Source organism: Nycticebus coucang, chromosome 14, assembly GCF_027406575.1.
Source record: "Nycticebus coucang isolate mNycCou1 chromosome 14, mNycCou1.pri, whole genome shotgun sequence".
Classification (NCBI taxonomy): domain Eukaryota; kingdom Metazoa; phylum Chordata; class Mammalia; order Primates; family Lorisidae; genus Nycticebus; species Nycticebus coucang.
Window position 1 is genome coordinate 13177831 of NC_069793.1, and position 12282 is coordinate 13190112.

At 47.3% G+C, this 12282-nt stretch overlaps 1 protein-coding gene across 7 annotated transcripts in view; it reads right to left on the reverse strand.

The window, feature by feature from the left end:
• STX3 (syntaxin 3) overlaps positions 1-11845 on the reverse strand; it is a 45686-nt gene extending 33841 nt beyond the window's left edge. The window contains exon 1 of one of the 7 annotated variants that reach the window (XM_053561061.1): positions 11139-11845. In XM_053561061.1, coding sequence (XP_053417036.1) covers positions 11139-11168 — 30 coding nt within the window. In that variant the 5' untranslated portion in view covers positions 11169-11845. The remainder of the gene's footprint in view (positions 1-11138) is intronic. The other 6 variants (XM_053561066.1, XM_053561062.1, XM_053561067.1 and 3 more) reach the window with 6 other exon arrangements.
• Between the last annotated feature and the right edge of the window lie 437 nt (positions 11846-12282).

Below are 12282 nucleotides of genomic sequence, written 5' to 3' on the forward strand. Positions count from 1 at the left end.
CCTCCAACCTGGGTGTGCGTTTATAGGCATCAGGGACCCCAAGGGCAAGGGAAGTACATAATGCCCTTTATCTTCAGCCCACATGACTAAGCTTAGACAAGAAGAGAACTTCAGCATCTTTATCAAAGAATCAAAGCATGTGGTAATAGAAACGTTATAGTAGCTGCAATATTAGCCACAATAAAAAACCTTTTGTGAGAACCACAAGCCTTGCCACCTGCTTCCTGCCCTGTCCAGCCTCCGGAAGCCTCTTTCGAACCAGAAGATGGGAGATACCACCAGTGACATAGGCATTAATGACCAACAACCTGCGATCTCCCCCGACCTCACCCCTGAAATGTGTCCCAAACTTCAGAGAGGACAGCCAGGGCTATGACCACGTCTCTGAACAGAAAGCAGAAAGACCTCAGGATCTCAGAACTCCTCTCCCTCCGTGCTCACTGCCTTTCTCTCTCTGCCTTCTCTATCATCCTTAGTCTGAGGAGTCCCTCTCCAGTAGCTCATATAAGTAATAAAATTATATTTGCAAACCACAGAGCCCCTGCGAAGGGCCAGGTGGCCCCAACGCTCAAGCTACTTTATGTAGCCCACGTCAACAAATCCCATCTACAGTTTCTAGTTGAGAACCTGCAGGTCAGAGAAGATAGAAGAGTTATTTGAGGTCTCCCAGCTACTGATTTGCAGAGCCAGGGCTCAAGCTTAGGTCATGTGTCCTAACCCCTTCTTATCTCACTATACCCTACTCAGAGCAGCCTCCCACTGAGTGCAGCCAGGGACCCAGGAAAGCCTCCGCCCAGCCCTGCAGAAAGCACCCTGCACTAGGAAAGCAGAGCTATGGGCCGGGGGGACAGCACTTGTCTATGTTAAGCCTTGGTTTTCTCACCACATAAGGAGCTTAGCTTTCCAGGGCGGCTTTGTGGAAGCCCAGGACACCTCACATGTGCCTTAGAACTACTTGGGATTCAGACATGGGGATGTCAAGCAGGTGGGGCTCTTGGGGCTTCTGGGCCTCTCCAATCTGCATAGCTTCACTTTTAACTGCTTTATACACTAGGATTGCATATATAAGATTTCATTTTAAGAAAACAGTTGGTTTTGTTTGTTTTCTTAAGACAGAGTCTCACTTTGTTGCCCTGCACCTAGAGTGCCCATAGCGTCATAACTCATAGCAACCTCAAATTCCTGAGCTCAAGTGATCCTCTTGTTTCTGCCTCTCAAGTAGCTGGGACTACAGGCACCTGCCACAGAGCCCAGCTAGCTTTTCTACTTTTATTAGAGATGGGGGTCTAGCTCTCAGGCTGGTCTGAAACTCCTGAGCTCAAGCAACCCACCCTCCTTGGCCTCCCAGAGTGCTAGAATTACAGACGTGAGCCACCATGCCCAGCCAAAGAAAGCGTCTTGTTGGACTGGAAAAGAGCTAAAGAAAGCTGGAAAAGATGAATGGACGCCTTCTAGGAAGCAGAAAGAGAGCCCCTCGTGCCTGCTCTAGGAAGCAGAAAGAGAGCCCCTCATGCCTGCTCAAGTCAAAACACAGCTGCAACAGAAGTTTAAATCATCAGCATTTCCTTAAGAAATTTTACACATCAGAGCAGCAAGGCAAAAGGGATAAAGAAAAAGGGAATTATCCCCAAATAGAGGGATGACTCAGCCCTCTCCACGGTCATCAGTTCTCTGACCCTCCCTCAGCCACACATGCCAGACCCCAGGGAGATGAAAGGGTCCTAGCACAAGACAGAAAGCCCAGGAGCTCCCAGGAAAGAGTTTATGGGTGAAGGAATTAACGGCAGAGGGGAAGGGACATATCTGATGTCCCTGGGGCACACTGGGGCATTAAAAGATGGTAGGCCCTCCTAGCACAGACAGGTAAGCATAACAGATTCTTGCACCTTCTAATCTCCATATTTAAACGGATCGTAGCTCTGGAGACACAGGTTCTTCTTTATTAACCCAGATTTTCTCCTGATAAATTTGATTTAAAGAGACAATGACACAATGACATCTGGTTCTTCCAGTCTCTCTTCTTTAATTTAAAGAGCCAGAAATTCTGAGTTTGGGTGTTGGCTCTCAGGAGGCACCAGGTGCTCTCTGTTCTCCATTTAGAGTCAGACGACCCTTCTCCAGTGCCCAGTTCTCTCACTGAGCTGTGTCTTCTCTTTCAGTGAAACTCTCCCAGAGGGAACACTTCCTCTTTTCTCTGAATTGCATCTTCCCCAACACACTTGTCAGACGAACCAAGAGGAAATCAACTGATAATGACACCCTAGATGGGCCTCCTGCTCTTACTATCAAGATGTTGTTATAGCTGCATAATGTGAGACAATAATTAGCCCTATTTGAAAGATGAAGACACTGAAGATAAGCCCAAGGCCAAAGACGCAGACTGGACAGGAGCCCAAGTCCCGGAGGATCCCACTCCATGTGTTCTGCCATAATGATAATAATAGCAGATAATATGGATAATAGCAGTGTATATTTTGTTGTGGTTTCAAATGCATGATTTAATTTTCATGTAAACCCTATGAAGGACAAATAGTACCTTCCCCGTTTACAGATGTGGCAACTACTTAATCAGGTTAAATAATTCATCTAAAATTATTTAGCTAATAAATGGCATCATTAGGACTTGCAAAAGTCTGTAGGAGCCCAGGGCCCCTGCTCTCACTGACAACAGACCAGCTGAGGCCACCCTCCCCACCCCAGTTTTTTTAGTGACACACTCTTGCTTTTCAGGGGATGCTGAAACATCCATAAAACTATGCTGGATTTATCTATATGAATGAATGCAGACACCAGTGGGTAGTCTCACAAGTGGGCCTGTGTGCAGAGATGCAGAGACAGTTCTGACTGCCTGAGACTCCAGTAGGTAGTCTCACGAGTGGGCCTGTGTGCAGAGGTGCAAAGAGAGGTCTGACCGCCCAAGCTGAGAACCAGCTCTGCCTCTAAGCAGCTGTGTGAACTTGAACAAGGTACTTAACCTCTCTGCTTCAGTTTCCTGATTTGTAAGAAGAGAATAATTTGCTCACACGATTGTTGTGAGTATTTAATCAAGTTATCACACCTGAAATGTTGAGAGCCATTCTGGGCACATATTAAATGCCTGAGACTATGCCATCTACAGCAGAGAATCAGGTCTTCTTTTCTCTAAAAAGAGTTAAAGAGTTTCTGCTAAAAACATGACTCTATTCTCAGTTCTTAGAGACAATGGGTGTCTCAAAAGAGGGGATTTCATGTAGTCACTGGAATTTTCTTCATATATTTTAAATCTGTCATTTTTTACTATATGCTTTTAAAGAACTAGAGCTGAATTCTGCTTGATACTTATGAATCTTGTGATCACTCATTTCTAAATAGTCTAAAGTAGACTATTTAGACTATTTCTACTTTATTTTTAGCCCAAGAGTTATTTAGAAAGATAGTTTAAAATTTCCAAAATGGGTCAGCCTGGAAAGGACTATTGCTGTTAATAATTTCTAATTATATCACTGCGAGGGAACGTGGCCTATATGATGTATATTCTGTATAATTTGACAGTTTCTTTGTATCTTAAGCACACTATCAGTATTTCTATCAGTATTTCTTAATCTTCTACATGTGTTTCAAAGGGACATACATCCTGTCCCATCCCTACACGCTGTGTTGAGCTGAGTGTAGAGAAGCAGCAGTGAGAAGTCTCACGGAAGGAAGGTTTGCCTTTGCTTTTTGCATAGTCTCAGGCATTGCTTTTTTGGTGAAAAAATATTTTTTTTTAAAGAAAAAAGAAAGGAAAAAAGACAGGCAGAATTAAAGTAAAAGGGGCCCCTCTGGGCGGATGTTACTTATACTAATGAGGACTCTATGGTTAGAAACGTTAATTCATCCAGAATGACCCAGCTAGTAAGGAAAAAAGCCAGGACTAGAACTAATCCAATGCTAGGTCCAATCCAATGTTCTCTGTTCACTGCTACATTTATACAGAGAGGGACCTGGGGGTCTCTGCACCACCCACCACACCCACAGTGTTCTTCTCACTGCAAGGTTCCATGCGGAGAACAATTCATTCATTCATTTAGCACTACCTGAACATCTAACATTTGCCAGGCAATAGTCCAGATGCTCGGACCTAACTCAGACCTCCTGCTCTCCAGGATCTCATGGTCTCACAGGAAACAGACACATACACACATACACTCCGTGCAATTCATGATGACAGCTCTTAGCATAATGATTTATATACCAGGAGAAGATAAGGTGCCCAACCACTCCTGAATTCAAGGTGGAGCCTGGAAGGAAGATGGAAGTCTGTTAGAGAATGTTTGTAGAGATGACTCCTTGGGGAAATTTTGAAGATTGAGTGAATTTACCCCCCCACCCCCCACCCAAACCACAGGTTTTTCCTGATTTCTTTCTCATCCCAGGAGCCATCCTAGGAGATTCAAAGAAGGCCTTCTTCTCCTCCTGGAAAGCTCAGGTGTCCTTTGTCCCCTCTACCCCAGGCCTGTTGCCTCTGACTTCCTCGCTCCCTCTTCCCTTGGGTACCGGCTCCTGAACACTCCACAGCCTTCAGTTCTCAAGGATACACAGAAGAAGGAAGCAATGAACAGTGTCTCACTCCATCCTCAGCCCTCTCCTCGACCCTTCCTTTCAGGCTGTACCATAGCCCCTCCTCATCGTGGTCATTCCAGAATACTTAAATAATAGTCACAATAGGTAACATTCAATGAACATTGGACGTGTGCAGAGGATTTTTCTAAGACACATGCTTCCTATTTGACATGAATCTGTACCAGTTTTCTGGGGACATGCCCATCTTACAGTTGAGAACACTAAAGAATAAACCTGCCCAAGATCCTGCAGACTGGAGGGTAGCCTGGACAGCTGGCTGCAGAGCCTCTGTCCTCAGCCATCTGGAGTGATGCCTCTTAACAGCAACCCCACCCCCACCGCAGCTGTAGCATGCAGCACTGGTCACAGGAAATGCGCTCCCAAAGGACTATAAAACAGATGCCAGGCCACAAGGACAAGGTCACAGAAAACAAAAAGAAGCTGAGAAACTGTCACAGGCCACAGGAAGCTGAGGAGAAGGGACAACTGAATGCAATGTGGTATCCTGTCTTGAATCTAAGAAGATACAACACACAACATGGAATAACTGGTGAAATAAAGTCTAGAGTTTGGGGAATGATAAAGCACCAATATCGATTTGTTAGCTTTGGTAGGTGTAAGATGTAACAATGAGGGAAACAGGAGAGATGCAGACAGGAACTCTCTATACTCTCTATGTAACTTTTCTGTAAATCTGAAAGTAACCTAAAATTTAAAATTTATTAAAAAAAAAAAAAAATGCCCTGAACCAGACAATAAACATACTCAGGCAGTATACACTCCACTAATCTCTTTAGCTAGGAGTTGAACTTCACTCACTCTCCAGACAGAGACTGAGGACAGTTGCCATGGAAATGGTCCCGTGACAGAAAGCAGAATGACCTAACAGAGGAGATAGGGGTGGGCTGGAAGGGAGAGTAGCACAGGGGCCTAACATAAAGGTGGCTGGAGATGAAGCCAATCCGGGGTAAAGGCAGCTGCAGAGTATTCCCATTCATTCACTGCACCATTTGGTTTACAACTTTCCAGGCTTTGGGCAGGGAAGGGAGATGACAGAACAAGGCACGCATGGTCCATGCTCTCCCAAAGCTCAGCACCTAACAGGACAGGCAGCTTCTGAAACTGCCATTTTTATATATACCTACAAAAATAAAGAGTTTGTAGGGATCCCAAGACAGGCAGGGTCAATGCTGTCAGCCTGGGAAGCTTTCCCACAGTGATGACACTGGAATCCAGCATAAAGAAATGAGTAGAATTTTGCCAGGGAAAAATGCAGTAGCCAGATTTTCAATGCGTTATCCACCATTTTCAAGCTTCCATGTCATCTTGGGCTGGGGGTTTAGGGAGAGCCCTTGAAACTCTGTCCTGGAGGATAGACCATCGACCTCTGGCTTCATTAGCAAATTTATGGGTTCCCTGGGTAAATGTTCCACTTCAAGCAGCTAAAGTTTCACCAACCCACAGGGAATGGCGCAAGAAAAGTTAAGTCATAATAATGAATGAGGGATGAATACAGGCCGAGCTGCTGCTGATCAGCCAACAGAAATATGTCTAATACATGCCTGCCATGCAGAGTGCTAGGCACTGGGCCCCAGAGAATGATCACATCTGCTGCACCAAGGGACATACGAGAGTGTTGGGAAGATGACCAAATACAGTGGAGGGTGTTAGGAAGAAGTAAGGGTGACATGTTCAATTCCTGATCCCACCACTTCCCAGACATGGGTTTAGTCAAACCTCAGCCTCAATTCCCTTACCTGTAAAATAAGGATTACTTATTTTCTTCGCATGGTTGAAAGGATTTGAGACAAGCTATGTGAAGAACCCAACCTAAGTCCTGTCCAATAGTAAGTAACTGTTCAATAAATGGTCATTGTTATTGTAACTGATATAATGATAACAAGTACTGAAACCATCAAGGATAGGGCATAGAAGACAAAAAGTCCAACTCATAAAAGAATAAATGGAAGGTGGCTTCAAACCCACCCCCAGGTAACAAAAAACCCTACTGACTTAACTATTTCATTGCAAAGCTACATACAGCCCAGGTAAGCTGCCAGAACAGAAGCAAATATTACAGGCTGCAGTTACAGAGCACTGCCTGTAAAGAACGGCTTGTGAAAGACGGGTAGGAATTTTGAAAAAGGCAGGGAGGAAGCACTGCGTGGGGAAGAAGACAACAGGTACACCCATCTCTCCCTTAGCACCTGCCAGCCCCCAGCCTCCTCCCACCCTCACAGGAATAAAAATAAAATTAATCGCCTTCTCTCATCCATGCACTCTCTGGCCCCTGGCTGATGGGCCTGTAATCCCTACTCAATCCCCATCACTCTCATCTCAGCTCTGCTTCCCGTCTGCTCACAGCAAAACAGCTCTCCTAGAGAATGAATCCTTCCAGGCACAGAGAAGAGAGGCAGGAATCCCGACTATCAGAAATCTTATCACTAAGGGAGCAAATTGGTATGTCAAGGTTCGGTTATGATGCAAAGCACTCGGCACAGTAAATATTTATTGACCAAGTTAAGCTTTAAATGAACATAAGGATGGCTCCATATTTCTGATAGGCTTACAGTCTAACTTTATCCCGAGGAACACTGATCCTTTGCAGGCGTCCTCAAACTTTTTAAACAGGGGGCCAATTCACTGTCCCTCAGACCGTTGGAGGGCCGGACTATAGTTTAAACGAAAAAACTATGAACAAATTCCTATGCACACTGCACATATCTTATTTTGAAGTAAAAAACAAAACGGGAACAAATACAATTCATAACGCTTCATGTGGCCCGCGGGCCGCAGTTTGAGGACACCTGCTTTAGAGATCCTAGAACTTCCAGTGGGGAAGGAGGCCAAGAACAGCCATTTTAGGAAGCAACAAGGCACACAATGGAACAGAAGGTAAAAAATAAGTCTGGCCTTCAAAGTCCCAGGTGGTTGATTTTATTAGTATGTCACTATTGGTGCTGGTCTTGAAGGGGCCAGTACATGCAGGTCATTTCTAGTCCTCCACAGATCAGTTTTAAGGGGGTTCAAAGTCCTGGACCTCAATTCCATACATCAATGGCTTCTCCATTATCATTATCAACTTTTCATTATTTCTGGTGCTCTTTTCACGTAATACACTTCTTTGTTTTCTCCATGGAACCATTTACCCTCTAATACCAGGACTTTGTATAATAATTCCACCTAACAATATGTCCACTAGGCTGCAAAGCACACAGAGGACCAAAAGCACTAATGGTGGTGGCCAACAGGTCCTATGCGCACACAACTCTGTTGATGCCCCATGGTTCATATGTTCTTCACGGTTTATACTTGAAGCTCTCACCGTGGAAGTAGCTGAGAAAATCAGGATCCTACCTTTCTTCTCAGGACATGTTACATGCATCAGAAGAGATTACATTGCACTTGAAGAGGGACCTGAGCTGAAGCTTGATTTCTTCTGTCCATCCCTCACCCCCCAGAGGCCAGCCAACAGGTCTTCCTGGGGCTGCTTCTATCACAAGGACGGTGGCATAGTGTCCATTTCTCTCCTGCCTCCCTACCTGACTATGAAGTTACTAAGGATCAAGAGCATATACATGCATTTATCCCCAATGTACTCCAGCACCTATTCTAGGGCCGGGCACACAGTAGGTACTCACTAAATGTTTGCCCAGTGAAAAAGACAACCAGGTGAATATCCCTGGGCCAGGAATTGTCCAGACTCCGTTCATTCAAAGTTCAGCTACTAAGAAATCAGTGAGGAAGACCTTCTGAGTCAGACAGGCTGCCGGGGAGCCTCCCAGGAAGAGCAGTGCCAGAGGCGAGGTGAGTCTGGCCTTGTGACCATAGCCTCAGGAAACTCTGACTTTCAGTGTGGACCTTGCTCCCAGAGGGCCAAGACTGGGGAACTCACCTTTACTGCGGTGACTTATAATTACCCTACAGGGAAAGGATGATGATCCACTTTGCAGATGCAACTCCAAGGTCTCAGTCTCTATGGCATCTAAAGCCGTAGGACAGGCTTCCAATGAAGCATTTTATAGAATCATACATTCTCAGGTTGGTAGAAGCCTTAAATCTACCAGTTCACCCCTGCCTTAAAGAAACGCTCAAATTCCTACAACAGTCAACATCTCAACACGTTTCTTACCTCCCTCTCATGCTAGAGGGCACGCTACTGACCTCATCCTTGGGCAGCTGTGACTAAAAACAAAACAAACAAACAAAAAAAATGCTTTCTTCCAGATTACTACTTTCTACCCCTCCATCCCACATGTTCTTCTCATAACTGTAAAAAGCAAAGTTAATCTCGTGCATGGGACAGCCTCCCAGCTATCTAGAGGCAGTTAAAATCTCCTCACCCCAGGGATTAGAAAGATCACTACAGAAAAAGATTGTACAGCCTGCTCAAAGTGAAGTTTCCCGCAGGTCAGCAAATGCTTTCCAGTAACAGGAATCAGAGCAAGAAGATGTCTACCTCATTGCCCTGAGGTGATCCTTAGGGCGTGGGGGGGTTGGAGGACGTAGACTAGACACCAAAATCCACATAAACCTTAATTAACAGACTGCACAAAAACCACAAAATAATGCCAATTATTTGAGATCAACCCAATTCCTTGCTTTACAAAGGAGGGCTCAAGAAGCACAGAAATAAAATGACTCTGAGGAGCACAATAATTAAGTCCAGGATAACAATGAGAAGCCTGGGAACCCTGCCCTCTGGGCACAGACAGCACTGCCAAGCAGCACCCTACTCCAAAACCAGGACAACACTCCCAGAGTAAAAGTGTATGTTTCACTCTCGTCAAACCCCAAGAAGGTAAACGGAGGAAAACTATCACTAGCTTCATTTTACAAAGGGCAACCACAGAAAGGTAAGGGGACTTGCTTGGGTTCCCTGGCAAAGTGAATTTATTGTTGGAACTCAAAGCTCAGTTAAGACTCTTTGCTCACTGTTGACAATGAGCTATTGAAAAGGGCCATTGGAGTACCTTCTGTTGGAAATAGGTTGCCCAGCTCAGGGAAGAGAGTTGCCTTGCTGTTCAGTTTCATACTTTCTTATGATGGCTGGGTGTGCTAACACAGAAAGATCTTCACAACCCTGGTCGTCTGTCTTTTCTGTCTCCCTGATGGGTGTGCTCCAAGGAAGAGTACAAAGGAGGGTGTCAGGAGCCTGGCTTCCTCTCAAGGTGTCCCCAGAAGGGCTCTGTGTCCTGGGGCATCCTTCCTACCCCTGTAACTCCAGTTTCCTCATCTACAAAAACAGTGGCAATAAGTTCTCCCCATCAGTAACCAGGATGACTAAGCATGAGGCAGGGAGTCCACCCCCACAGTAAGTGACTGTCCCCTTCTCTTACTTCCTCGGCTGCCTCCGCCTCTGCAGGTGAAAGGGTCATAAAGGTCTCATCCAAACAAGGGAGCAACATCACCTCAACAGTCCCTGAAACCTGCACTTTCCAAAGAGCATTTACAGTTATTAGCATCCTGTTTACCACTTACTCCTAAACCCACATGCCAGACATACTCTGGTGCTTTAAGTCCTCACAACTACCCATTTTGCAGATGACAAAACTTAGGCTGGGGATTTAAAGGACAGCCAGTAAGTAGTAGATCCAGGAGAACACCCCAGTTCTAATCCAGTCCTGTGCCCCTAAACTTTCATGCGCTGGTCAATCACTTGGGGCAATTCATGAATAATTAGATTCTGATTCTACAGGGCTAGCTGCTGCACCTCTAACATGTTCCCAAATAGATGGATCACACTCTTGAGTACTAAGGGCTCGATTTTAAGTTCCATTAAGGTAGAATCTATGTTACTGAATCTCCAAGGCTTAGCGCTGGGCCTGGCCCACAGAATACACTCAAGTATTTGTGGGATGAGTCAATGAATATCTGGCTCAAAAATCCATGCTTCCACAGTGTCATCTGATCGCCGCAACAAATCTCTACTGTATGATCATTCCCATTTGACAGATGAGGAAAATAGAGACTCAACTAGTAAGTAGCTTTCAGGCCTGAGGCGATCTGCCTTCAGAACCATTGTCCTGATCACAGCTGTCCTAAGGGATGGGGGGGGGTAATAATTACAGACCACCCTTGGTGAGGATATGTCTCATCCTGGCATGTGAGTGGCTCAAAGCTTGAGAGGTCGCCAGGGAGCCTGGCCTGGAGCCCCCCCGGGGTGTAAACAAGGAAGCAAGGAGGGGGAGAAGGACGCTGGTCCGGGGCACAGTGCCAGGCAGCCACGGCAGGTGGTGAGGCGACCCCTGACGCCATGGCGAGCCTTTCTGGGCCCAAGCACTCCCCGCGAGTCCCAGCTCCCCGGACCGACGCTGTCCAGTTTGGGGGGTGGAAGGGTTAGAGGCTTTCCAGCGATGAATCACCAGACACATGACCTGGCAGGAGAGAGGAGGGTTAGGAACGGGCGCAAGATGCGGCTGGGGACTTGGGGACCTCAGGCCTCACGTCCGACCTCGTCCACCTCCACCTGTAAAGGGAAACAAAACCCCTCTCCACGCAGCCACGCCTGGACGCAGCCCCCGACCCGCCGGGTTCCAGGGTGAGGCAACACTCACGGCCTTCAGCTGCTCCAGCCGGTCCTTCATCCTGGTGCCTAGGCGCCGGGGGGCGGCAGCGCGTCCCAGGTGAGCGGCCGGAAGCGGCGGCCGGGCCGCGGCGAGGGAGCTCGAGGCTCAGGCGGCGGCGGGCGGCGACGGCTCGCTAGGAGGAGCGTCGGAGGCCACGGGAGTCTCCGCCGCGCCGCCCCCTCCGGCCCCCGCCCGCGCCGTGCGCTCCAAATCCGGCTCCCAGCCGGCTCCGGCGCGCAGCGCTGATCTGCCCACGGACCCGCCCCTTACCTGGGCCGCGCCCGCGCTCCTTCTTAAAGAGCCCGCAGCAGCCCCGCCACCCGGGCGTCTCTAACTCCGCCTCCCCCAGCTCGACGTCCCTCGGGTCTGGGTGGCGGCTCCCTCACTGGTAGATTCCGCCGCAGGGCCAAAGAAGGGCAGGGTTGGGGGGAGTGTTTGGCCTCAATTTCATCTTTTCTATTAGACATCCGCGCACTATTTGCGCTGGGCTCTGTGCTAGGATCCGGCCCTACAACGCACTGGTTGCTAGGCGGGGACAATCTCCCGAAGACAAATAAAACTCTCAATGTCATTTGTACTGCGTTACGTAGGAGGAAAATGGTCCGAGAACTACCAGGCGACATTCCACCTGGGGGAAGGGCACTCCAAGTAACGGGATCTGCACAGTAGGGGGGCTGCCTAGCCATGGAGGTGCCAAGAACGTGTTCCAAGAGGAAATAACTGCAGATGAGGCAGGATGGGTCCGACTGGGGCGAGGAATTTGAATTTTATGCCGTCGAAAATAGTCATCCTTCGGAGAAATGCAAGTGGTTCAATGTTGAAGTCGAACACCTGCCACTGACAGAGTGCATGATTTGGAGAAAGCACTGTTTGTCAAGAGGACTCTGTTTTCATAAATCGGAGATACGTGTACCCGCTTCATAGCTTGCTGCGAAGCATGTGAGAGAGGAGGGATGATTGATTCGTAGCCTACAGAGCAGGGCTGTAAAATTAAGATGTTTGCATTGGAAAGTTTAAGCCCATCCCATTCCCTACTTGGGGTTCAGATTCCCAGGTGGATTGTACCATCTGAAAGGGTGAGCGGGTTCTTCTCACTGCTTCTTGCTCTTTATTCCCGTCTTCTCTCTCTTTC